Below are 25,543 nucleotides of genomic sequence, written 5' to 3'. Positions count from 1 at the left end.
AGTGGGAGTGATATTGAATTTGGCCACAGCACCTGCCATTATGGCTTGATACAGTTTGAAATAGTGCATGAACAATAACTGAGTTTCATCTCTGATAAAATTCAGTGTTTGAGTTATTTTAAATGTCCTTTTACCATGTTTTTGTTCCTTTTTTTCACCATGTTCCTTTATCTGAATGGATTATGTTTGGAGAATGTACATAGATGAACAGATATGCTAATAATAAATACAATAGTTGATTAGATACAAACAACAGGGAGCCAGCAGTGCAGCCTACAATGAGCTCTTGACTAAAAATGGTTACTAATATAAATGAAAATTGTACTTTGATCACTAAAAAACAAACGTAACAAAGCAGTGATATATCCTTCTGCTGGTTCTCTCACTGGTTTACTTTCATCTGGCTACAATACATTTGTTTATGTAGCTCAAGAGAATGGTGAAAGAAGGGAAAGGAAAAAAGTTATGCTTTCTATGATAGTAGCGAGGATGGGGATGGATGGGTGGGTGAAAGGAAAACATAGGTTTCAGGCTGATGAAGCAGTACGTGCTATGCTCCAGTTCTATGGTGCAGGGTTGTTGACATTTTCGCAAGCAATAAATAAGAAATGCCACATAAATTCATGATCTCTGGATTCAGTCTGTCTTACACAGTCTGGCTGCTTCTTTCACTGGTCCTTTAGAACTCATACTTTGCTCAGGTGTCTCGGCCATAGTGTGGACCTGTCTTTCTGCAGAACTAGCAGACTCTGTAAGCCAGGACAGCACAAAGAGGGATGTTTAGTTTTGAGCCCTGTAAGACTTGTAGTTCTTGCTCTTTATCAGTTCCCATGGTCCCTGCTTGTGGAAAGACTACCCACGTTCAGAGGTTTTGGCAGGACTCACCATCCAACACCATCTGATGGATCACCTACTGCAGAGTCTGACAACTTAAAATGCTTATAGATCCTAGAGATGGTTACAGTGATTTCACAATCGACCAGACTTCCAGAGATACTTGTATGAATAAAACCTGACTAAAGAAAAAAAGAAATGTAAGGTTTTAGAACAAGTTTCTAATTAAATTTGATTTGCTGGGGGGAAAAACAAAGCAAAACAGAATATCTAGAAAGCTAAACACACCACTTTCTCAAGCATGTGGTCTTGAAACACTTTGTTTCACTAACTTGCAGCATTCAGAAACACAAGTGAACACTGTGGCAGAATCCTAGATTTGAGAAATGTCAAATAAAAAGACGAAACTGGTAAAAAATCTGGACCGTCACTGTTGTTATATGGCACTGTAGCTACAACCTGGTAATGTGCAATAAAACAGAGACAAACAGTTTGCTTTGAAAAGCACTTAGGTTATGGAATAAAATCACATGTATGAAAATTATGGCATAGCCTTCTGTATTGCATAATGTATTGCATAAGAGAAAATAGAGAATAGCTGTTTCACATTAATACTTTGTCACATGGGCAGGTCACAAATGTCGACAGTGAATGAAATTTCACTGGAGAAAGCAAAACAGGAAAAGAGTTTCTGATTCAGTCAACTTCAAAATCACACTTCATTCAGTGTAAATTTTTAAACTATTATTGTTCCATGCAAGATGACTGTAACGAAAAGAGGCTTGACAGAAGGAGGATATTTTTACTATGTCAAGTGCCAGTCCTTTGGATTTAATCAAAAGATCATTTAAGCCTCCTTGCCTGTAATTTCTCAAGTATAGCCAGACTCCTTATTTCTGTGGACTTTCCTTACAGCAATGGGCAAAAGAAATTTTTTTAATTGCCTGAGGAACTCTGGCACTGAAACTATTTTAATTACTTCTTTCTAAACATAGAATACATATAGAATTTACTTTAATGCTTTATTAAATCTTGCTGCAATACCGAAATTTTCCATTTAGCCTAAACACAGTTTTAGAGATTAAAAGAAATAAAATTGAAGGGAAAGCAAGCCCACACTCCTTATTACACTCGTCTTTTTTTAGAATGACAAAATTAAAACAACACCCACATAAAATATAATTGCCAATATCATTCCACTTCATTTTTCATAGCCAAAGAAGACAAAAATCCATCATTCCCACCTCCAGGTCAGCTGCTCAGCTTTTTATTATTTTTTTTTTTTTTCCTAGCAAGATAACTGCTAAACCTATCTCTGCCCAGAAGAGGAGCCAGTGAGAAGAGCTGGGTGTTAGGGACCTCATGCTGAACACCTTGGGCTCAGAAGACTAACCTCCTTGAATTTCAAGATTACTGAGGAATGTGCTGGATCAGACACGAGGGAGGTGCTTTTTTACATAATTACCACAATTTTTTAGTGGAAGACTGCCTCAGGCCCCCTGTGGCTTTGCACTGCTGGGTTTCAGGTCTCATTTGCAAATCTTTTGCTTAATTAACTAAGGGAAAATGTATTTAGGAACAATGGGTGAAAGGCACTTGGGTAAGAGAGGGGCTACACACACAAGGTCTCATTTAAACCACATGTGTAGACCACAGGGAGGTGGTTCCCCAGCTGCAGCCCATCTACCTTTTTCAGTAGATCATATGGTATGTGGCTGGGCGCAGACCCGGCAGTTGCTTGCCAAAGACTACTGATGATGCAAGTGGAATTCACCTAACAGCTCTGTAGGCTTACACCACAAGGAATGATTTATCACTGTATTATTTTAGGTATATGCTCACAGAGTTTCATCAGGCATTCAAGCTGGAGTAAAGTTTGCTATCTACTCCTACTTACCCATCCTAAGGATTAGTAAAAATGCAGCAGGCAGTAGAGGAAAGATCTCTGCTTTAATGTAGCTCCTGAAGGTAACAACAGTGGTGAAGATGGAGTGGCACAGACCAGTGTAGGTAATGGGGACTTGGTTGCCAGACCTTGCTGGAGCTCTGCTACTGTGCCTTACTGCTCTTGACGGTATAAAGCTAACATGGTTATGCTTGCTGATACTGCAAATGAATCTCCATTCAGGTGTCCAGAGAGACACAAAAATACCAGTAGCCAAGTATTGAGTTAAGTTGAACCCTGCTCAGCATTAGAGCAGACGTTGATGGTCAACTGCTGGTGCTGTTGGTCCTGGCAGTGCAGCGGGGATGTGGCAAGTTGAATTGTGAGTTAATCACTTTTGATCCAGTCACTCTTTGCTGCTAATCAAATTACTCTGTTCAGCTCTGCGTTGTTTTGCAGTGTCTACTCTTGTGCCAATGCAGTTCAAATGGCACACTAATGAATATACTGATATTTTCACTGGAGGCAAGCTCTAGGAGTCTTAAAACATACAGAAATCTTTACTGAAGAGTTGTACAATGAAGTACATTTTGTCCTCTTTGTGAAGACTGTATAATTATTTTGTTTGTTGTAACAAAGACAAGTAGCACAGAAAGTGTACGGAAAACAATGATATTCTGATTATCGTGTGGTATTAAATTTTATATGTGACGAATATAAGTACATGAGAATTGCTCGGGTTGGTTTTTGATGGCTGGGTGATGTGGAGGTCTGAGAGGGCCATTTGTGTTACATTCTGCAGAAGGAGTTAAGGCCTCACATCAGCAACACACAACTTCCCCTAAATTGCTGGTTTAAAAGTAACTTTTAAGAAAGTATTTGAAAAGCCAGTGTGTTTGCTGGGAATGTATTATTTGCATAGGAGGAAATTTCCTTTTTTTTTTTTTTTTTTTTTTTTTTTTTTTTTTTTTTTTTTTTTTTGCATAACATAATGTTTGATTTGTAGTTGCCTGAAAGGCATGGTACCAAATCATTCACTCCTCCTTCAGTACATTCCTGTTGACTTCAAAAGTCTGTTCTTGTAAGAAAGAAAGTGCTTGGTTTTGGTTTATTAATACGAAAGAGGAACATGATATAAATAAACTAGATGACTCGTGTGTGTCAATGCTTTGTTAACCTGAAAGTTCCCGATTTGTGTCAGTGTTCGCAGGGGCTCCCACTGCTCCTCTGCCTGCCATACAACCTTGATTCAACTGCAGTGGCCATCGTCATGACTGAAGTGGCCATAGGACAATGATAATTTTCAGGGCAAAGGCTGCAAACCCCGTTTCTTTTAAATAACGGAGAACGTGCATTTACGTTGTTTGCATTTTAGGTTGCCTGACCAATTAATGTCTGTCCAAAACCGAGGGAAAATCCAAACCCTCACATACATACCGTGCTCATGTATATAGGCTTATCGTTACCCACGATGTTTGAAAACACGAAGATAAATATTTAACATATTAAATAGGTGTAACATAGGACTTGAAAAACCAAGCAAGGAGACCAGACTCTGGGCCTTTTGAACCTCCTGCGGCCCAGCCTGCCCCGAGGGCCGGGCGGGTAGGGGAAGAAGGAGGCTGCGCGACCCGCTTTGGAATGAGCAGGAGTTTGTGGGGGGGGGGACAGCCTCGCTCCCTAACACCCCAGACAGTCCCCACGAGCGCTACCAGGCACGCTGAACGCCTCCCTCCTTTTCCCGGGGGTGGTGGTGGTGGTGGGGGGAAGCCCTAGGCAGCTTCCCGTCACCCACCAACTACTACAACTCCCGCGATGCTCCGCGCACGGCGCGGTGCGCGACGGGAGCCGCCACCTTCCCCGGGGGTGGTGGTGGTGGGGGGGGGGGAGCCGCTCCCCCAGCGCGTGCGGGCGCGCGTGCGCGGGGCGGGCGCGGAAGGGGGCGTGTTCGGCGCGAGCGGGCCGGGCCCGCCGCGCCCCGCCCCGCCCCCCCCCCCCCCCACCCCCCAGGCCTGTGTGTCGGTTTCGGGCTCCCGTCGCCATTTAGCGCGGAGGCGTCCCCGGGGCGGCCGCGGCGGCTCCCGCTTCCCTCCTCCCCGCCACCCGGACGCGACTCACCTGTGGCAGGGCGGCCCCCTCATCCCCCCCCCCCCACCCCGGTGAGGAGCGGCTGCGAGCCGCGGGCGGTGGGCAGGAGGAGGAGGAGGAGGAGGAGGAAGGAGGCGGAGGAGGAGGAGGAGGGTTCCGGCTCCGGCTCCGTGCGAGGCGGCGGCGGCTGTTGGAGGAGGGAGCGCGGCCCGGCCGCGCGCGCGGGCGGTGGCTGCCTGCCGGGGGGGGGGGGCGGGGGGTGGAGGCCGCGGCCGCCATGGGCGCCCCTGCGAGGCGGGGTTGAGCCCCCGGGCTCCCCTTTTCCCTGCCCCGCACAGCCGGGCTGAGGGCGCTGGGCCTGCCCAGGCCTTTTCCCCCCGCCGGGTGCGAGGAACCGAGCGCGGCAGCTTCCTCCGCGGCCGGCGTGCGGGGCCTGCCCCCCTTTTCCTCACCTCGCCTCCCGCCCCCTTCCCCTCCCCGCAGGCCCTCGCGTCGGGAGGCACCCGGACCTGGCCCCGCTTTCTCTCCATCGCTGGGGAAGAATTGCTGCGCGTTCCCCTCGCCTTAAAGCGGCGGGGTGAGGCACCGGCTTCTCCCCAGCCGGGGGGCCTGCCTCGGGGCGCCTCCCTCCCTCCCCGCCCGGGCCCGGCGGTTGGGTTTTTTCCTCCCCGCCTCTATCCCCGCGCCCCGGCTCCGCTCCTGGTGCTCCATGTCGGCCCCGCTGCCCGGCTCTCCGCTGCAGGATGGATGCAGACACTGACCGGGGACCCACCCCGCCGGCCCAGCCTCCCCAGCAGCCGCCTCCCAGCTCCGCCGTGAGGAGCCCTTGGGACCCTCCTCTGTTGCAGCTGCAACAGCAGCCGCGGACAGGCGCGCTCCCCGCTCAGTGACCGGCCCCTTCCCTCGCCTCCCCCCCCCCCCGCTTCCCCTCCGGCTCCCCGCCGCCGCCTCGCCCTCGCAGCGCTCCCCCCCCCCCGGGGCACGATGTCGGGGGGCGCCACAGACAGCGGCGCCCCGGCCCCTCGCTTCCTGGCTCCCCCGCCGCCGCCGCCCAAGAACGGTTCCAGCTCGGACAGCTCCATCGGGGAGAAGCTGGGAGCCGCCGCCGCCGCCGACCACGGAGCCTCCGGGGCCGGTGGAGCCGGCGGCGGAGCAGGGAGCGGAGGCCGCAGCGAGGAGTACCGGCGCCGCCGCCACACCATGGACAAGGACAGCCGAGGGGCGGCAGCCACCGAGCACCGCTTCTTCCGCCGTAGCGTGATCTGCGACTCCAACGCTACGGCCTTGGAGCTACCCAGTTTGCAGCCCGCAGCGCCCTCGGCCCCTGTCTCGGGAGGCAGCGCCGCTCCCTTGGTCTCTCCTCCCGAGTGTGCCGGCCGGACCTCTTGCATCGCTGTCAGCGCCGCCCAGGCTCCCTCGCTGCTGCAGCAGCCGCCGCCGCCTGCCCCGCTTCCCCTCGAAGGACAGTCTGCTCAGGAGCCCGCTGCTGCGAAGGATGCCGCCCCACTGCTGCTGCCCAAGGAGGAGGAGGACGAGGCAACCGCGCTGCCCCCCACCAGTGCCGCTGGCAGCGCGTCAGCTGCCAGCCGGGAATTTGAGGAGCGGAGAACACAGCAGGAAGACATCGAAGAGCTTGAGACCAAGGCAGTGGGCATCTCCCCAGATGGCCGCTTCCTGAAGTTTGACATCGAGATTGGAAGAGGCTCTTTCAAAACTGTGTATAAAGGACTGGATACGGACACCACTGTGGAAGTCGCCTGGTGCGAGCTGCAGGTAAAATGAATAAAAATTGCGAGTTACCAAGGTGTAGTCACTCTCCCAGGTGCTAGGCTGGGCGCTCAAAGGAGGTAAAATCCATCAACTCGAGGTCTGCTTTGTTCAGACAGGGAGCTGCACACCTTACCTGAGGCACTCCTTTGGAAGAAAGGTGCAGTTTTTCCTTGGAATCGGTTTGCCTTTTAATTCTTTTAAATACCCTCTGAAGGTTTTTTTAGCTTTATCATCAGAAAATGTACTACACTTTCATTTCTTATAGCATCTTGAATTTTACACCTGTAAAAGGTAGCTTGGAGGATTGGAAAAATACTTCTGCACAGCTTCGGGGTGGCTGAGGGGTAAATGTGTAAGTGAATGTCAACTTGAGCTACCCTTAATTATTCAAAATTTGTTAGGTATTTTTCTTATAAAAAAACCTACAGTGTTAATTTCACAGACATTTCATATGTTTGTGGCAGTGGATTCTTGTAGCAGGTAATTAGAATATATACAAAGTCATGTAGTACCTCACATTGCTTAGTTTTGCAAAGCTGTTTTTTTTATTCTAAGTTTTAGGATTCATACTTGATACAGGCACAAGGAAAGGAAGAAAGTAATCGTTTTTTTTCGGATGCTTTAAATAAACCTCTGAAGTGTAATCTTTCCAAATGACTGATAGATTAAACTGGACTAAGACACTACCCTTCTACTAAGTTTCTAACCTGAGCAGAGCCAGAGTTCTGTAGAAGCCCAGTCTAACTATGGCAAGAAAAAACACCCTTGGTTCCACGCGAGTCAGAGCTTGTATAACCGAGACTCAGGTTGCTGTGCAACAGCCTTAAAAGTGGGAAGAGCTTGGAGTACCAGAAACAAATACCTGGTGTACTAGCTTGTTTTCAAAGACTCAGCATTAAATGAAAAGGATGGTGCTTGTTTTCAGTGTTTGATTTTGGTGCAATTCATGCAGGGGCTCATGTAGTATTATTGTGTGTGTTCCCATCCAATTTATGGCAGACAAAAGAGCATTGGGTCAAAATCCCAGAAGTCTTTGTGGGGTTTTTAAGCATTTACCTGCTCACAAATGACTGATTGCAGTAATTGCACCAAAACTTTCTTCCTCTCAAAATCACTTTTATATCTATTCCAGTCAAACTGAAAGAATCTGTTAAGAGATTTCTAGATTTGTATTCATCTTTGCTTTTTGATGATTGCTCAAGCATTCTAACAGTATCTTGGTTCATTATGCGCTTGCCATTATTCTGTGCTTACAGACTGTGGAAGTAGGCTTCCAGTTTTCTTTGTGACCCTTAAGCATGCCCCCCTCTTCCATGCTAGCTATGCACTTGCTGTGGTGGTCTTCTGAAAATTAAATTAAAAATGTGAAATGATCCAGTGATGAGCTCTGCTTGAGCTTTTCGTATGCAGTTTGAATTAAGAGGAGATTAATAATCCACCGGAATTATATGACTTTTATTTGAAATGATAATCTTCGCCATTTTGCAGTTCCTTGATTTTAACTCTTGAAATCTGTTTTAATCTTCACACAATACTTACTGATCAGAAACTCATGTCAGTTTGGCATCAGTCACTTTTTGCTAACATTGCTTCTGTTGAAGTGTCTTAGTTGTCATCAGTACCATGTGGGCAAACTGTTTCAAGAAGCACCTTGTTTGAAGTAATTTAATAAAGAAGCAGTTTATAAAGGGCATGTTGCTGAGCTTTCGACTGAATGAAGAATTTAATGAGTATTATTTAAAATGGCAGATTGCAAAAAGCATGAATGAAAAGATTTGTAAAGGAGAAATATTTGGTGTTTTTCTTGGAGGTTAGCTACCTTACAGAAGTGCCTTGTGGGTTAAATTATTCTGAAGGCTGTAGTTTTCCTCTTGTAAGGAGACTGTGTACAAGATTACAAGTTTGAAAAACATTATAAATTTTATAGCTGTTAAAAGTATTTGCTAAAGGATCTAGACTGTATAGCTTGAAGAATATTTTAAGATCTACTTCATTGTTTGTGTCTAGAAATAAAAGGAGGAACTTGGTATTTATTGTTATGATGGGTACATCCTTTTCTTTCTCTAGGAAAAGATAATTATTGTTAGTGATATTTGTTACGTGTGATTTGTATCAAAATACAGTCTGAATTCACAAAGATGGATTGAGACTTTGATGTCTTTGGTTTTCCGGAATGCCATGGTTTGAGGACTGGTGAACGTTCAAAGCATAATTTGCTTTGTGAAATGTGGATGATTTTTTTCCATGCTGTATTACACTGACCATAACTAACTGATGGTTACTTCTCATTGTCTTGAAATAATGTTCCTTGGTAATAGCAGAGCTTTCCGTCCATGTATTCATGCTAGCAAGCACAGGCATCCTAGGTGTCTCACCTCTCTAGAGTCTTCTACCCAGTGCTTCTGTAGTGCTGCCGGAATGTGGCTGCTTGGCATGATTATGGAGACTAAGTTGTTCCTCTTGTGGCTTTTCCAAAGTTGGTAAAGATGTTCTTGATTGCAAGGTGCATAACAGAATGGTGTGAGAACAGTTTGTACTTTTGCAGAGTCTTTGGGTGTATGCTCTTTTAAGTCTTTCTAAAATACCTAGAATGTGTCAGTTTAAAAGCTCTGCTGTTTGGAAGGAAGCAAGATGCCAGCAGCTTTCAGCTCAGTTAAACTACAGCATTTCAATATTGGAGCAAATTCCGTATTAGGAATCTTGTGGCTCAAGGACAACACAGAAGACTTTGTGATTGTCTCTGGCAGAATGACTTTTTAATGCCGAATAATGCAACTATACCTAATTTTTTATGTGTGTGCTCTGTATAGCGATAAAGAGTAAAATCTGAGAGTATCAATATGCTTCCTTTCAAAGGGATGCTGTTATTAAATACAGCTTGGGTTCCCAAGTTGCTGATGATACTCTGGAGAACATTGTTCTCTATCCTTAAGGAGGCTCTCTAACTGCCTTGTAATGCCCCGTGATGTACTGAACTGTGGAGGAAATGGAAGAAGAAAGAGCTGAAATTCTTTGGGTGACCTCATGATGTTCTTAGTATCTTCAGCAAGGGGGGTCCTGTCCAAGATTCTAGATTTTCTTGATCTGTGGAAGATGGGAAGATTTGATTTGAAAGAATTGAATATTTCAAGGTTGCTTATAGATGTGTAACAAAATACTAACAAAGGTGTGACTGATGGACTATCCTAGTTGACTTTGTGTCCTGCCTATATGAGGCAAATTGTAACTGAACCTACTTTAAATAACGGATGCAGATATTTAAATGTGAAATATCTGCCCTTCTGTGAGCGTAATGGAGCTGTGAAGAGCTCAGCAGCCACTGCTTAGGGCCAGTGCTCATCTTCAGTTACTGCAAGGAAATTGTCAGTGTAGTGCTAGCCTTCAAATACTTTTATGCCCGTTGTATATATTCATCTCAACTCTAGTTATTCTGAGTCAAGTGTGCCTCCTACTGTTGTCATTAGCACAACTCATAAATTGAGTGAAGTAGTAGTTAGGATTACTGCTTTAATGGTCTTTAAGTAGTTAGAATTTGCCAAAAGTGGTTACTGCTCTTGCTTTCTATTTAAATTTAAAATAACTTCCTGTACAATTGTATTACTGGTTATTCTTTTTAAAGTACATTTCTGAGCAGTGAGTCTTTTGTCACCTCTGTACTGTTCAGGTAACATTGTGGCTAAAATGTGATGCCTTTTCCTGTTGCATTATCTGTGGGAAGTAATACTCTTACACCAGAAGTAGCAAGAGTCATATAGTTGTAAAAGCCAAATCTTAGGGGTAATATTTAATCCTCTGAGTCCCTGTTTCAGTTCGAGTTGGTTTTAAATCAAGACTGTCATTTAACTCTAGTTTACAGAACAATACAGGGTGGTGCAGTCACTTGCTGGGGTGCAAAATCCTATATCTAGAATTACTGCTCTGGGTCCTGTCATTCAAATTTGTAACTTTTCAAATATGAAAGTGCACTTGATGATATGGAAGTAAATTGGCCACTTTTTTGAATCGTGCATTTGTCAGGCATTTGAAGAGTTACTTCCTTTCGTTTGGACAGTGTCTTCTCTTAAAGGAATCATGATTTAGAAACTGTTACTGGAAAGATATTTACAGTAGTGGAAAATGCATTCCTGGTAAACTGCACTGGAGAACAGCACCGCTTGTCTGGTGTGTGCTGTATCACTCCTGTCCTTTGTATTTCTTTGACAGAAGGGGTCGGTTGGTCAGCAGGGACAGTTCATGGATGCATCTCCTTGCTGATATGTCACTTTGCCATTCTCGCTCTGGCTTCAGTGCAGTGTTAGTCAGGTTACTGTGCTTAACATAGTGAGCTGCTGAGGGGGAAAAGGAGATTGAGGGCTGTCTCTGAGATAGAGCTTCTAGGGGTAAGAAATGAGTTTGGAAGGTGAAAGTGGTGCAAGAGTATGTTGTACTCATCACTACTTTGAGGGTAAGCTGAGTGTGAATTTGGTTACCTTTAGTTATAAATCATCTGAGTAGTAAATTAGTGTAGGTTACATGTATGCGATTCTGTGGCAGACTGTTAACTATAGGCCAAGTGTACCATACAAATACTCCAACTTACAAATGGATTTTTCTTTTCCTAGGCAGTAGTAATGAAAAAACAGTTGAGAACAAACATAATGCCATAACCAAATGTGAACCATGAGATTCTGTAGTGCACTCTGGTAAAAATGATAATGCAACTGGTTGTCACTTTATTACAGGAAGCAGTAAAGTGCTAAATAATATTTCCATATGTTAGAATTTTTCTGAGGGCTACAGTGTATAGAAGTCAACTTAAAACTCACAATACAGGAAGTTGCTTGGATATGATGTGTATCTTCACTTTTAGTGACACTTCAGATTTAGCTATACCTATCTTTATCTCGTAGACTTCAAGCTATATTTAATAATAATTTTTAGGTCAGCAGACAACAATGGAATGTGGTTTCTCTACTCTGGAGTATATGTTGTACTGCAGGCTCACCACGATAAATATCAGCTTACTGAAGTCAAAGTATAATTCTTAAAAATCTCTTTGCTTTCTGGACTGGCTGAGCTGGGAACATTTCAGAAGCTGCACGTTCAAATCTGACAACCAAAAAAGGCCTTGTATCACATAACTGTGGCATCCTGTAGTCTTTCTGGTTGCATATTGGTCACTAGGAGGCATGACTGCAAAGATACTAGCTCTGATGCACAATCGTGTAGCTACACTAAAGTAAAATGGAAAACCAGATCAAAACCTTTGTGCAGTAAGTGGAAGCTGAGGAGTGTGGACCTGGAATTTATCTGTCTGTTAAGTGCTGTTGGATAAAGACTACATTCTGCTAGTTCTGGAGGAATAGTCAACATCCTGAAACAAATATACGTTCTCTGAAAGCCTGAACTGTGGTTTAATTGTGAACATTTAAAAATATATTTTATAAGGCTTTTACTGAAAGATCAAGTCTAATGCGGTATGGTGACTCCCATGCCTACCCTCTACTTCACATCAGTGTTTAAAATACTCTACTAGTCTGTGAGCATAACTATATGTAGCTACAGCCACTGTCACAGCAGCAGTGTGCCTCCTGTTTGTGACTACTTCTGGGTCAGATGCATAATTGTCACAAATGTAGATTAATAAAGGTATGTGGCAATCTCTGAATGTCATACTTATTAGCTCTTTTTCTGTTCTCAGCTCTACAAATACTTAAAGCAAAACCCTGTACAACCATAAATGTATGATCAGTTTATAGCACTTTTGGGTTACACTGAATTTCCAGGTGTCTTCAAGTGTGCACACGTAGGGACCTTGAGATTTTGTGCAGTGAAGTCTAAATTGTCACTTGGTTTTCCGTGTCATAGGGTGGAACAAGTTACTGGTACTTACTGGCTTCAAATCTCTGATGTGAAAATTTCTCCTTTGCCTGAAGAACAAAACCCAGCCATGTTCCTGAGTGGTTGTGCTGTAATTGATACAATTGACAACTTGATAAATGACATGGGAAAGGAGCCAGCCTAATTACCTGCAGAAATATAAACAGTGGTCAGGCTCCCTCAGACTTGACAAAGGTGACCCTGAAAGAGAGAACGGAGCTTTAAAGTACATTCTGGAGCTGCAGCTGTTGGGAGACCTCTACTTAGGAAAATAATCTTACCTCAAAGGGATATCAGTTTTGGAGGTGGCTGTGGTTCAATTTCTAACTGGCAGGTTGCGAGGCAGTAAATATAATCGGGTAAGTACATTCTGAAAATGCAGCATTTCTTATGGAAATAAACAGGTTCTTATTTGTCAGTTTGGGTGGGTTTGAGAGATGCGGAATTAAATCTCTTAAATGAGATTTGATTTGGGCTGTTGTGGTTTAACATAAAAACACTTAGCTTCATAACTAAACTTCTGAGGGCTAAGAAAAAGTATCAGGACTATAATCTTTCTCTGAAAGGGGAAAAACACCTCCCCATTCCACCCCCCCCCGTGATAAAACTCCCTGGAGACATCCTGTATAGAGTCCTTTGAGAGCTGTCTAGCAGAGTAATAAATAAAACAAGCAGTAATAGATCTGTGGTAGTCTCCATGGATGCAGTGCATGGCGCAGTGTAGATTCAGTACCTTTTGGTTAGCAACATCCCTTCGGGCTCCATGTTCTTTTTCTTATTTCGTCATTGTTTTTGTGTTTCATACCAGCAGCTTGTTAAACAGCACAGCTCCAACTGTCACCCAGGTTCTCCATACTGCATGTGACAAAGTTTGTGCTAAGTGGTGGCAGCCTTGATATTTCCTGTCATACATCTCTTCAGAAACTCTTATTTCCTGTAAAGATTAGCAACACTTTTTTTTTTTTTTTTTTTTGAGATCACTAATTGGTTCTTCCGAACCATGGTTGAGTTGAAGTAAGAGTTGAGTATTTTTCTGTTTCAGTCTTTAAGTTCACCTTTTCAAGCTTGTTTTAGTCTATGTAATGGCTGTAACATTTGGGTTATAAGAAAAATAATAAACATCATGCAAGTTTGCAGTGCTTCTGCAGCTGGGCATAGGACTTTCTCGTGGCAGAGTGTGTGTGTGTGTTGTTTTTTTTTTTTTTAATAGCAGATGGTAGAAAGTTACTGGTTTTGACTCTTAAAACTTTAGATAATGATTCCACAATTTTAACTTGGATCATGATGTGTGTACATGATGCCTGGAAAAACGCTCTTCCAATAGCCTTGAAACAAGTCCCGTTCTAAGTGGAAGGAATAGTAGTGCTGCTTGAAAATCGATTTTTTTTTTTTTTTTTTGAGTAGTTGAAGGTTTCCTCTAACATGAGCCATATGAAAATCTTTTCAAATACGATGTTAAAATTTTTGTCCTAATGAATGAGACTCAAATTTTATACTGGCTTTGTAAGTATTTTGTGAAAGTTGCTTACAGTCCCCAGGTCTGACTTCTAGCTGATTTTGAAAATGATTTAGGCTATGTATTGAGCAGTATTAGAATGTCTCTGGTCAAGATACTACAGATACCCTTCTTTCTGCCTTTTTTCCAGCTTCCTCAGCCTATTTAGAAATTGTCACACCAGCACTTTTCAATGTGTGGTTTTGGTTGCCCTCATTATTTCCCTTGGGAGAGCCAGGGGAAGTGGAGAGGTGACTAGGATTGAATCTGTGGCTTGCTTGAGGTCATCTTTGAGAGAGGGAGCTTGCTCAGTTCTTGTCTTATGGGCACAACATGCAGAATACTCCTTAACTCTATGCTCCAAATGCTAAACTTTGTGTTAATAATGTTCTAAGCTATGTGATGTTATCCTTTTAACCTAAAAGGAGGTCCTTGCAACAAGATCATCACAGATGTTGCCAAATCTTTTTTTTTTTTTTTTTCTAATAAGCCAGAGGAAAATAACTGGGATGACCAGAAGAATTCAGATTTAATTCTCAAACATACTTCTGAACTTCATCCCAGTTGTTGTTTTTACCTGGTGATGACAGGTGCATTGCACATATCCAGATTATTCTAAAGGACTTCCAGATTTGCCTGGGTAATTCCAAGCAGCGCTGTGTGTTATTTTGTCTGGATCTCAAGCAACTTAACATGGTCTCAGTTTATTTTTAAGCGAAGGAAACCGTAACCTGCTAAAAATTGGACTGGTATTGGTATTTTTTTTTTTTCCAGGAGCTATTTAAGTATTAATATAGATCTAAAGCAGTAAGCAGTTTTCATGAAGATAACTCCTTCTAAATCACTCGGAGGGACAAGCTTACTAAGTTTGGATTTATCATTTTTGGTCTAAGCAGACTCTTTGGGAATGCTACCTTCATACTTAGAACCTAGAAATCCTCCAAAAATTACATTTATACTTGATGGCCATGTGCCTTGTAACTGAAATACCTATGAGCTTTGAAGTGATGTCAGTGACACTAGAACGAATGCTTTGCCCACGTCTGTGTGTTTTAATGTAGGGGATGCCATTTTTTTTTTTTTTAATATTTGTTGTGTCAGAAAACATGATTCTGAAATCAGTTTGTTCATCTGTTGGCAATAGTCTGGACAGCAATTCTCTGGTGTATCCGTTCTCAGGACAGGATCAGTATGGTGCTTTTCAAATCTTCCAGTGTTGCAAATGGTTAGCAGGACTTCTGCTAGCATGTTACCAGTAAGATTAAAACAAAAAGGAAGCTTTGGAAACTGATAACTAGTGATGTGGATTCTGTGTTTTGAGCCATAGTCCAGAATGGCTCTGATACTATTGTCTCTGTTAATAAGCAGTCACTGACAGAAACTTTCAGTCGCTATCCACTGAACTGCTATTTTTCTGCTTCAGGATTGCAGATGGTGTGGAAAATAAGCTTTATTAGACCCCTTATATGAGGGAGAATGTTTGTTGTTTAGCTGTTCTGGATCATCTTTTTCATCTGGATGATATCAGCCATTCCTAATTTCATTGTGTCAGTAGTTGAAGATAGTGGATAGCAGATTTGGGGCTAGCAACAGAAAGCAAAAAGCTACAAATGGAAAAACTAATCTAAGTGATTGAGAGTTTATTACCACCATTTAGAAGAATTTGGAAAAAACAGGAATACCGATCTCTTTGTAGGTGATTGGAGTAAATCCGAAACAATTATGTAGGAATGCTGAGCTAAATGGAAGGTAGTATAAAGCTCATACCAACAATTATGTGCATTTTACCTGATTTTGGCCAGTTAATAGTCTTACGATAGTTTAAGACTATCCAACTGATGTTGTTACCCAGTTTTCCTTGGACATTTTCTTCTCACAGAGGAACCCTGTGACTTGTTTCTGCTTTGCTGACTGTTACTGGCAAGTTTGACCCAATCTGAATGTATTTTGACTGCCTCTGTCCTGGCAAAGACTAATGGCATACAAACAATAACCCACAAATACTGCTATTAAAAGCTTCAGCAATCCAGGCTGATTATCTTAAGGATCTGCAAATCTGTGTACACTGATGTAATATGCATCTGTTAATGGCAATTTCTGAACTGTTAGCAGGTTTTGCTTAAATGTTGCAAAGTGTTGCCATGTCTGTTTTCAAATCTGTTTCACTTAAGTGAGGTTTTTATTCTTACAGATATTGTCCAACATAAAACTATTTTTGATTTGTCTCTTTCTTTATTCAGCTGCTTATGGTATACTTTCATTTGGGAAATGTAAGTTGTGTATCTGTATAAAAATACAAGATGCTAAGTTAATGTGATGTTTTGCTGTAGATGATTTGGACTCAGAGCATTTGAGTCCTCCCTAAAGAAAAATTACGATAAGTGAGACTCAACTTGAATTGGAGAGTTCTTGGGAAGCAGTCCATTCTGACAAGTATCCTACAGTAGAAAGTACTGTCTGAAAAGTGATTGAATTTTTTTCATATTGCCCTCTCTGGATGTAGACACGCAGAGATCGACAGTATGTAGAATGGCCTCTGAGGGCATGGGTTTCATTTGCATTTATTGTGATTTGGGGCTTAGTGTTAGGTTTGCCAGGAACGCTGTGCTGAAAATGGAGAAACTGCAGAAATGTCTGATACAAAAATAAGAATTTAAGTTTACTTATAGAATGTTTTTTCTGTGGTTTTCTCTACTTCCTTTACATGCGGCTTGAGCTTTTTTCTGCAGACAAGCAGCTCAAAAGCAGAACACATTTCAGGTTATCTGTACTGGAGGGGCAGGGAAATATTATATGGGGCACTTAAATTTGAATTTTTTTTCTGCCTCTTGATGGCAACTGTGAGCCAGTTGAGGTGATGGTATGATTTCTTTTGCTGATCTCATTATACAAGCCTGAACATATCAGAGAGGTTCAGTATTTACCCTCAGGACAAAAGAGAAAAAAAAAAAGAGGCTCTGAGTTGTTGCTGAACATTTAAATGCCGCCACATATTAATAGATTGTGCATGGTCTATACATGAAGATATGTCATAAAAAACTGTCTTTAATACTCAAGTTTCCTCTAGGAAAACATGCATGTGTTTCCTATGGACTCCCTTTGGTTTTGTAGACTACCTGCTTGAATGTTCAGTGCTTTTCAGTGTCAAGGAAAAAAAAAAAGTGAGACATTTGAAGAGGAAGAATAAGGAATTTTGGCATCTCATATTGTAGTCATCTTGTGTTTGCAGAAAGCAACAACATCCCAGAGAATTCTGGTTCAAGTAGCATTTGTACTTGAGATGAGTTTCATGTACAGAACAAATATAATCAGTTAACATCCCGTTGGTTAGGTACTGTGGGTTTTTTTCTGTCTTTAAGAGAACAAATATTTCCAGTTGCTTTAGATTGTAATGAAACTATTTAAGAATGGTCCTATAGTTTGTAATTTGTCCCTTCTATCTGGGAGCTAGCAATGATTAATATAGTTTAATATCTTATACTGTTCATTTCCTTTTTTGCTTTTTTGACAGCCTGGTGATTTTTCTTATAGTTGGTGTCGCTAGAGTTTCCAAGGTGTTTGCTTAGATGCATTGAATGGGATATAGGGCATTTTGTGAAACTGTGTATGTATGGGGAGGGTAAAAAAAAAAAAAAAAATGCCACAACAGCACAAATTGCAGCATATCAGTGCAACTGAACATGACTAAATGTATATGATAGCATTTACTTCAAACATGAAAAATAGCCAGTTGTCTTATCTGTATCTTGGGGCTAGAGTTCAAGAAAAGGATTTTTCTGCCTCCCAACCAGTATGAAATCTTACTTCTAAAATTTGTGCAAATCCCAGGAAACTAAGCAGAATTGAAGTTTAATTTATTGGTGTTGGAGACTCTTAAATCTGTCATTATTGTTGACTTTACATGTTTTCTTCTAAGGAACTTTGAGAGTTGAAAAGGCATTTATAAGAGAAAGGTGAGGAATAGCAAAAAACCTTGTTTCTTAGGATGTACAGAACATGACTTTTAAAGTTTTAGCATCAGGCAAGTTAAGACAGTGAATTGATTCTGCAGATTCCCATTGCTTTGAATGGGTAGGTCATGAAAGTATCATTAATATAATACTTGTACTAAAGTTTGTGGATTTCTTCCCTGCTTTTTTCCAAAATATCTCCCTTTGTATTCTCTGTTTAGTAATACATTATTGAGTAAGCTCCATACAGTTGATATACCTCAGTTTTTTACAGACTTGTGGATTAAATATTTGTGTAACTTAGATGAACACGTAATTTTATGTATTCAGACTTTGAGCTATGTAAGGTCAGCAGTCAGTAATGTTGAACATTTTGTTGCTATTTGTTGTATGTTTTTTAGTGTTTTGTAATACATTGTGAATCTGTACGTTTTAACTCTAAAGTAAAACCTTGTGACTGTAATTTAAGTGTTTGATTTGGAAACAGAGAGACATCTATTCCAAATCAGCATCTGTGGCCTAGTTAGTGGTAGATGACTAGCTGTTCCAGAAGGTTTTCTGGATCTGTTTTCTAAAATATATAGGTGAAGAGCTCTAAAGTGTTGAGTTGAACCAGAGTGAGAGAAACTTGGCGTAGTATTGCTGCCCCAAATGTAGAGATGTTGGGAAAACACGTAACGTATCTATGCTATAAAAGGTTTCTGCTTGGTAAACCCATCCTGTAAAATCCCATTATTTCTTGGCATCTGGGGGAAAGCATACTTAGATTCTAAACCATCTAAGTGGTAGGATTTTGAATTGGAGGTTGCTGATACACTGATTCAGAAGAATCTGAAAGAACTCTGGTAGTCCTTTTTTTCACATATGAATACTAACATTAGGGCAAACGGTAATTATCTCAAATGGTGAAGCAAAAAAATGGTTCAGTTTTGTGAAGAAAGCTTAAGTAGCTTTAGATTAGGTCGGGGTAACCAAAGGAAGTAAGGCAAGATCAGCTATGCTAAAGCAGCTAGCTGTACTTTCAACATCAGCAAAATAATTTCCCAAATTCTTTTTGTGGTAGCCTCTGTTATTTACTATTATTGTAAATTGCTGGTTGGTGTTCCAAATTGTTTAACTGAAGGTTTGCTTCACTACAGTTCTTCAGTGGTTTGACCTCTGTCAGAAAACAGTTGTGGCTTCTAATGTGGCAGCTTATAAGATAATAGTGAATTTCTAAAGTATGCTTGTGTTGTGTGATTTTACTGTTGTATCACATCCAAGACTATGTTGCTCAACTTCTGATCTTGATAACTTTTTGCAACAAACCACGTGGTTTGGGTAAACTTGTAAAATTTGAAGGAGCTCAACTGCTTTATCTAAAATCACTGATAAATACCAGGTAATGATGCAACTGGTAGGCATGTTAACTAAGTTGGTGTGGATGAGTACAGTTAAAAAGCAGCAGGCTGTAAGCATAGTGATGTTTTAAGCATATTTTTGTCAGTTAAGAGGAGTATGAAATCTGAGGAAGTTGGCATTAGAATTTAGAATGGAAAGAATGAGTTGGTTGATGATGTAGAAAACTATTTTCCACTTTCCCTTTGACTTCTGTCCTTATCTTCTCTGGCAATAATATGCTGGGAAATGGTATCTTTTGTTTTTCTTGTTCCTGTGTGGGAATGGTAATTGTTCTTGCTTCTTACCTGTTCAGGAAGTATTCTCATTCCTCCCCCTCAACAAAACACTGTATCAGTCATTGCCAGTGTCGTTTTTTTGCTTTATTTTCTAACTTTGGCCTTCCTGAATCCTCATGTGGTCCATGTATAAGCCATCTGGCAAAACAAGGAATTTTTTTTTTTTTCTCCTCCCTCCCGGCCCTGCCTTGCACTCTGGAATGAAGCAGTTTTTTTATCTGTGTTCGGCTACCCTATGTAAAAGAATAATGAGCGTGGTTAAAACCTGCATCTAAATTTTGACTCCTTGGAGCTGCCTTCTTCCAAACTTAGATTTTCCAGCTGGTAAATCAATCTTATCCATGGAAATGTGCTTACAGTTCTCCTGGGAATTTGCCTTATACTTTTGCCTTCTCCCTTCCCCCTTCTCAAGCCAAATCTCTTTCCAGGAAGGTAAAAAAATCCACGGACTAGATTGAGCTTCAGCTGAATAGGGTGTCTCATTTCAGATATACTTTCTGCTGCTTCTCAGATGACCAAAACATAAGTGACAGCTGAGTTGTCTGTTTGTCATGGGTCAAGGGCAGTCCAACTCAGCAGTTTCCCTTTCCTCTTCCCTGAGTTTTGTTTGGAAGCAGTAGTGATTTGCCATTCTATATAGTCATCCTCTTGTCATAAAGACCAGATGGAAATACGTCAGTTGTTTCATGTATAAATACTCAGTCCAACAGCTGTGAGTTTATCGGGAGTTACTGGGATCACAGGTTGGTGACCAAATTGTTAGTTTAGAGGGCTGGAAGCATTGATCTAACTTGAAATAAAGCTGTACTATGAAGCTGTTAGAAACAGTCTGAGACTCACTGAAAGAAAAAGGAATGAAGTTGAATCACTTAAATGCAAATTCTTTTTTCAGGTGAAGTTACAATTCTTTTTCTAGAGTATTGTGGAAGTCCTCTTATTGATGATAATGTTTCAGTCGCTGATGCTGGATTTTACTGATGTTGTTCCTAAAGTAGCAAAAAGGATTGCTCTGAAATCTTCTGATTGTCTCCTTTCCTTTTGTAGTTTTATTAGGTAACAACAGTTATCCAGACTATTACCCAGTGGTCTTTTGGCTAGTTGGTAATCCTCAGTCTGTGTTTCAATATGGATTTCTAGCAAAATACTGAGATACCTGATGTGATCCTAGCTAACAGTGAATCAAGTGTGATGAGATTTGTAATAAATCTACTTGACACTGATAATTAAGGGGGTTAACTTGACTTTGCAGGTTGCAGAGGGTTTTTGCTGACATCCATGTGCAAATAAGACTTGATTTATTCCAATAATACTGAGAAAGGGGGGGTGGAAGTCTGCCAATGGCCATTGGCTATTTGCTTGCAAAATGCAATGTGTTGCATGGGCTGCTGAACATAATGTGAAACAAAGTGCCATTAAAAAATACTCGAGTGCTAAGTACATGACTGAAAAAACACTTTAATGGGAGAATGGGCATGGTCATTAACTTAAAATAGCTTCTCTGCAGAAAACTAATACAAAGCGAGGTTGTAGTTCTCGACTAGTGAAGACTGCAGTACATAGGACTGAAACTGAATGAGAAATAAAACAAAACTTTGCAATAACTACAGACTTACACTAAAAAAAAAAAACCAAACAAACAAAAAAAAACCCAAACAAACCCAAAAAAACGGGGAAATTGGCCATGTTTTAGTTGAACCACCTGCTTTTCAAACCTTGAGAGGAATTGTGCCGGTTGCTCAACAGCTTTCTCGTTCAAAATGGTACTTAAGATATTTTGAATGTCTATGGTTAACACTTTTAGACAATGGAGCAATAAATACAGTTGACCACACTGTTAGCTTCTAGTCTCTTCAGGTCTCAAAAAAAACCCCAATGAAACTGACCAAAAAAAATCCAAAACAGAACCCCAAAACATTGTATGGTTGAGTTGCTTAGTCTGCACTGATCTTGCTTTTGCTTCCAGGTATGTTGTGTTTTAGAAATGGTTTTCTTCTGACTTATGGAATTCACTAATGCAGTGCCTGTGCGATAGAAGCCCTTGTAGCCAGTATGAAAGAGGTGATTTGCAGCTCTAGAGGTCTGGGGAATCTCGTGGGAGTTAGGGAAGCCGAAACTCCTCTGTAGTCCTTTAATGGGGATTTTTTTACCTTAGAATTGCACATGTCCTTCAGTGAAAACTTCTGTTGTGTTTGAATCCACACAGTTGGTCTAGATGACAGGAACCAAGAGTATGCTTTTCACTGACATATCAATGGTGTTTATGGATATGTATCTTAAGTCTGCAACTTCCTTGCTTCAGAATTATGATGGACTTCAGTTCTCCCTGTTCTCTGACTTCATATAAAATGTCTGGGACAGGTCCTGTTCTGATAAATGTTGGTGGTTTTTCAGCCGCATATTGGTGTGTGATCTCTTGCTTTGGTGTCAAAGCACTAGGAAGTCTTTCACCTGGAACCTCATCTCGAATGGCCATTTTCTAGTTTAGCATCAGGTTTACCATTTGAGGGTCTAGGAGTCAGTGTGTGCTTCTGGAAATAGCAAGTATAGCTGTTAGCCTAGCTGTCTTTTGGGGGTTTTGAACAGTCTGTTAGACATGGTAGGATAACAAAATAACTTGGAGCCTTGAATGACGTCTTCCGTCAAGCAGAGATCGAGGGTCATGGTGCTATGCACTTTATCATATCGTGGGACACATCCATCAAAGAGAAGGAGGATCGACTGTCATATTGCGGAAACTGAGCTGATTTAATTTGCCTTTTTATCAGTTCAGTTTTGATTTTTTTGTAAGCATTTGTGGCTGTTACATTGTTTTTTAGTTCTTCGTGAATGGTGGAAGCTCAGAGGATAGTCATATCTAGCCACGTGCCCACATTACCCCAGAGTATCAGATAGGACTATAACTGGTGATGGTATAACATGGAGACTCCAAAAAATAGCATGGGGGTGTTTTTGTTGATGTGCTGCTTTTTTTTCCCCCTGTTACTATTGAAATACTTGCCATGATTTTTTTTTTTTCCTTCAGTGTTCCTACATGATTACTGCTGTATTGTCTATGGAAAAAAAAAAATGATTGGGTGAGGAGTCTTGTCTTCATCTGTCTTGTATCTTGACTTCTAGTTCAATGTCTGACTAGCACTAATGGTACTGTATAAGGTAATTGTAGGGACCCAGCTGATTATTTCGTGACAAATATACCACTTGAAAGAAGTGGTGCAGAGGAAACCTAAGGACAGAAGGAGGCTTACTAGTAGACTTGAGCAGCACTGCAGCTACTTTCCATAGCTGTTAGTGGTGTGGGACAATATTAGGTTAGTGTGCCTTACAGGCTGTAGATGTCAAGTGTGGTTTTCACCGATCCAGATGGTCAAGGAGATGATGTGTATTGTCAAGTCTTCTATCTTGCTATTTTCTCTTATCTTCTCCTAAGATGTGAATTTACCCCACTGGATTACTTGTGGATCTAATTTGGATATTGCAGCTGTGGACATCTGGGCAGAAAACACCTCTGGAGTTACTAAATAATAGTTCAAAGGACTGAGCTTCATGTGTAACGTTTCAAGTGTTGTGCTTTAGCAAACGCAACCTGTAGAGCATTAATAGTTTTCTGATTTTATTCAGAAAAGGATCTGCAAATGGAGCAATACCTGCTGTTAGCTCTTTTCAGTAACTAAGTATGCTGTCATGTTGAGTAACTAAAAATCTAAGCATTATAGTAGCAGTAAGGTGAAGTTGCAAAAAAGAAGGCATTATGGGGAGTTCTTTGGGTGAAGTGATGTGAAGAGACGTCTTGCTTACTTCTGCAGCCCCTCTGGGCATTGCTGGCAAAAATCCTACCACAACAATTTAGTATTTGAATGTTCAGTGCAAGATGTAGTCACAATGCCTAAAATGATGGTTAAAATTATTATTAAGCTGCATATAGCTCAATTTCTTCGCATTACTACCCACCAGTTGGCATAACATGCAAGTTGATACCTATTTTGCTGCTTCAGAAATTATGAAAATTTGCATATTTGTCTTTCATGTTCATGATGGGCTGGATTCCTTCAGTAGAACTACTGACCTTAATCTAAGGGACAACATGTATCTCTTTCCAGATGAGCTCTATCCTCATCAGTCACTATAAATACTCTTGAAATAAATTTTGTCTAATGCCATGAAACCTTTTGCTTTTAACCTTGACTGTAGTGAAATGAAAAGAGTCTGTGTCTGAGAGCCCAGAACTGAGAAATTGGTTGTATATATATTGTGAGTTAGTGCAGTGCAGGTGATGCCTGTGCTTAACATGAATGTCAATCAGATGTTTTCTGCTCTTGACAGTGTGAATGCAGTTCACTCATCCAGTGTTAGGAAGCTGTTTACTGAAGTCAGTTACTGCACTTTTTGGACTGCACAGTCAATCAAGCAGATTGAGAGGTCAGCTCTCTAACATAACTATGTAACTTTTTCCTGGAGTTTGGATCTGTAATTGCCTGTAATTTTGCAAGCTGTTTTTGGAAGAAAAGTGTTGGTAATGCTCTGTATTTACATAGTGGTGATCTACTTCTAAATTCTTTACCAGGACACATGGGAGTAAGATGTTAGATGATACCACTTAAGTTTGATTCCTGTCACAAGGTCTTGCTTTCAGTTGCCCAACTAGTGTGTACCTTAACCACCTGGGCTGCAAGTTTTCAAGCCAAGTGTCTGTCTTGAGCTTAATTGTTCAAGAAGCTTCAGCCACGATGGTACAGGTGCTTCAGAGAGAAGTACTTGCTTTGTTGAGTCCGTTGGCACCTTAAGCTTTTGTACTTCAGAGATGTGAAGCAGGCACCTAAAAGCAGTGTTTAGACAGGTGGGTTGTCTTTATGCTGAGGAAGTATTTCTAAGGAAATGATTTTGAGATAATAAATCTTTAAAGTAAGTGACACTTTCTAGATTAGACTTACTTGGAAACTGTATCTTCTTAAACTCTAAAGACTTGATCCATGTTCTAGCCTGCCAGTAGTCCATGTTGGCATCCATACGAAGCAGTTTGTTCAACTTAAAATGTGTGTTGACTTTGTGTTTTATAAATGTATAATTACTTTTTGTACAGTATGTGCAAATCAAACCCTCAGGATGAGAGAAATGCAAGATAGAAAGCTCTAGAATATAATTTAGTTCCCTTGTTTGTGTTGCAACTGTTTAAGCTAGTAAAGTTTTTAATATTCGCAGAAACGACTTGTTTCATCAGATCATAAGTTTCTCTGGAGGAATAGGATTTGAAGTTTTCAAGTAGAAAGTATGTTGTGGAACAGCAGCCTCTATTTTTGCAGCAGCAGCTGACTGTAGCTATTAACTTCAGTGTTCAGATGATGGAGAACTAACTTTGGTACCTGTATGATGTAGTTAGTTTGATTCAAACATCTATAAAAATATGCTGACCAAATGGCTTTAGTTACAGTAAATTTGGATTTTGCAAAGTGAATCTTTAAATTATTTGAAAAGCGAATGCCTGTGTCAGAATCTCTTTGCTTTCTCACAAGCCTCGAAGGGAAGTATGTTATGGATAGAATAGAGTACAGATAATTTTTTTTTTTAATTAGATTTGGCAATTGTCTTTATCCTTTTTTGTCTAATGTATTTTAAAATACAGGGGTTTGTATGTTTAGTTGGGTCTTTTAAATACTTTTTGAATTTTACACATCAAAATGGACTTTTGGTGTTCAGGGTTTAAATGAAATAGGACCACCAGTAAACACTGTTGCTATATAGACTGCAGAGTTAGAGAAATGTTTGTGATTGGTTGATGTTTTTGTTTTGTTTTGTTTTTTAGTGATAGTAGTCATGATTGTGCAGAAGGAGGGGAAAAATGAAAGTCCAGAGAAATGTATGTAAATGAAACAAGTGCAAAACCTCTAAACAGTTTAAACACAGCTATAATCAGAGTAGTACTTGACTGCTTTTAGTTTGGTCTAGTGTTTAGTATCTAGCACATTGTATGGGAATTCCTTTTTAATTAGCT

At 41.1% G+C, this 25,543-nt stretch overlaps 1 protein-coding gene across 10 annotated transcripts in view; it reads left to right on the top strand.

The window, feature by feature from the left end:
• The first annotated feature begins 4,719 nt into the window (after positions 1–4,719).
• Positions 4,720–25,543, top strand: part of WNK1 (WNK lysine deficient protein kinase 1) — a 105,521-nt gene continuing 84,697 nt past the window's right edge. For 5 of the 10 annotated variants that reach the window (XM_042795290.1, XM_042795289.1, XM_042795286.1 and 2 more), the window contains exon 1: positions 4,721–6,580. In XM_042795290.1, coding sequence (XP_042651224.1) covers positions 5,792–6,580 — 789 coding nt within the window. In that variant the 5' untranslated portion in view covers positions 4,721–5,791. Of the gene's footprint in view, positions 6,581–25,543 lie in introns of all 10 variants that reach the window. The other 5 variants (XM_042795288.1, XM_042795291.1, XM_042795283.1 and 2 more) reach the window with 2 other exon arrangements.

Source organism: Tyto alba, unplaced genomic scaffold (assembly GCF_018691265.1).
Source record: "Tyto alba isolate M040663 unplaced genomic scaffold, T.alba_DEE_v4.0 Super-Scaffold_21, whole genome shotgun sequence".
Lineage (NCBI taxonomy): Eukaryota > Metazoa > Chordata > Aves > Strigiformes > Tytonidae > Tyto > Tyto alba.
This window is presented reverse-complemented; position numbering and strand designations above follow the sequence as displayed.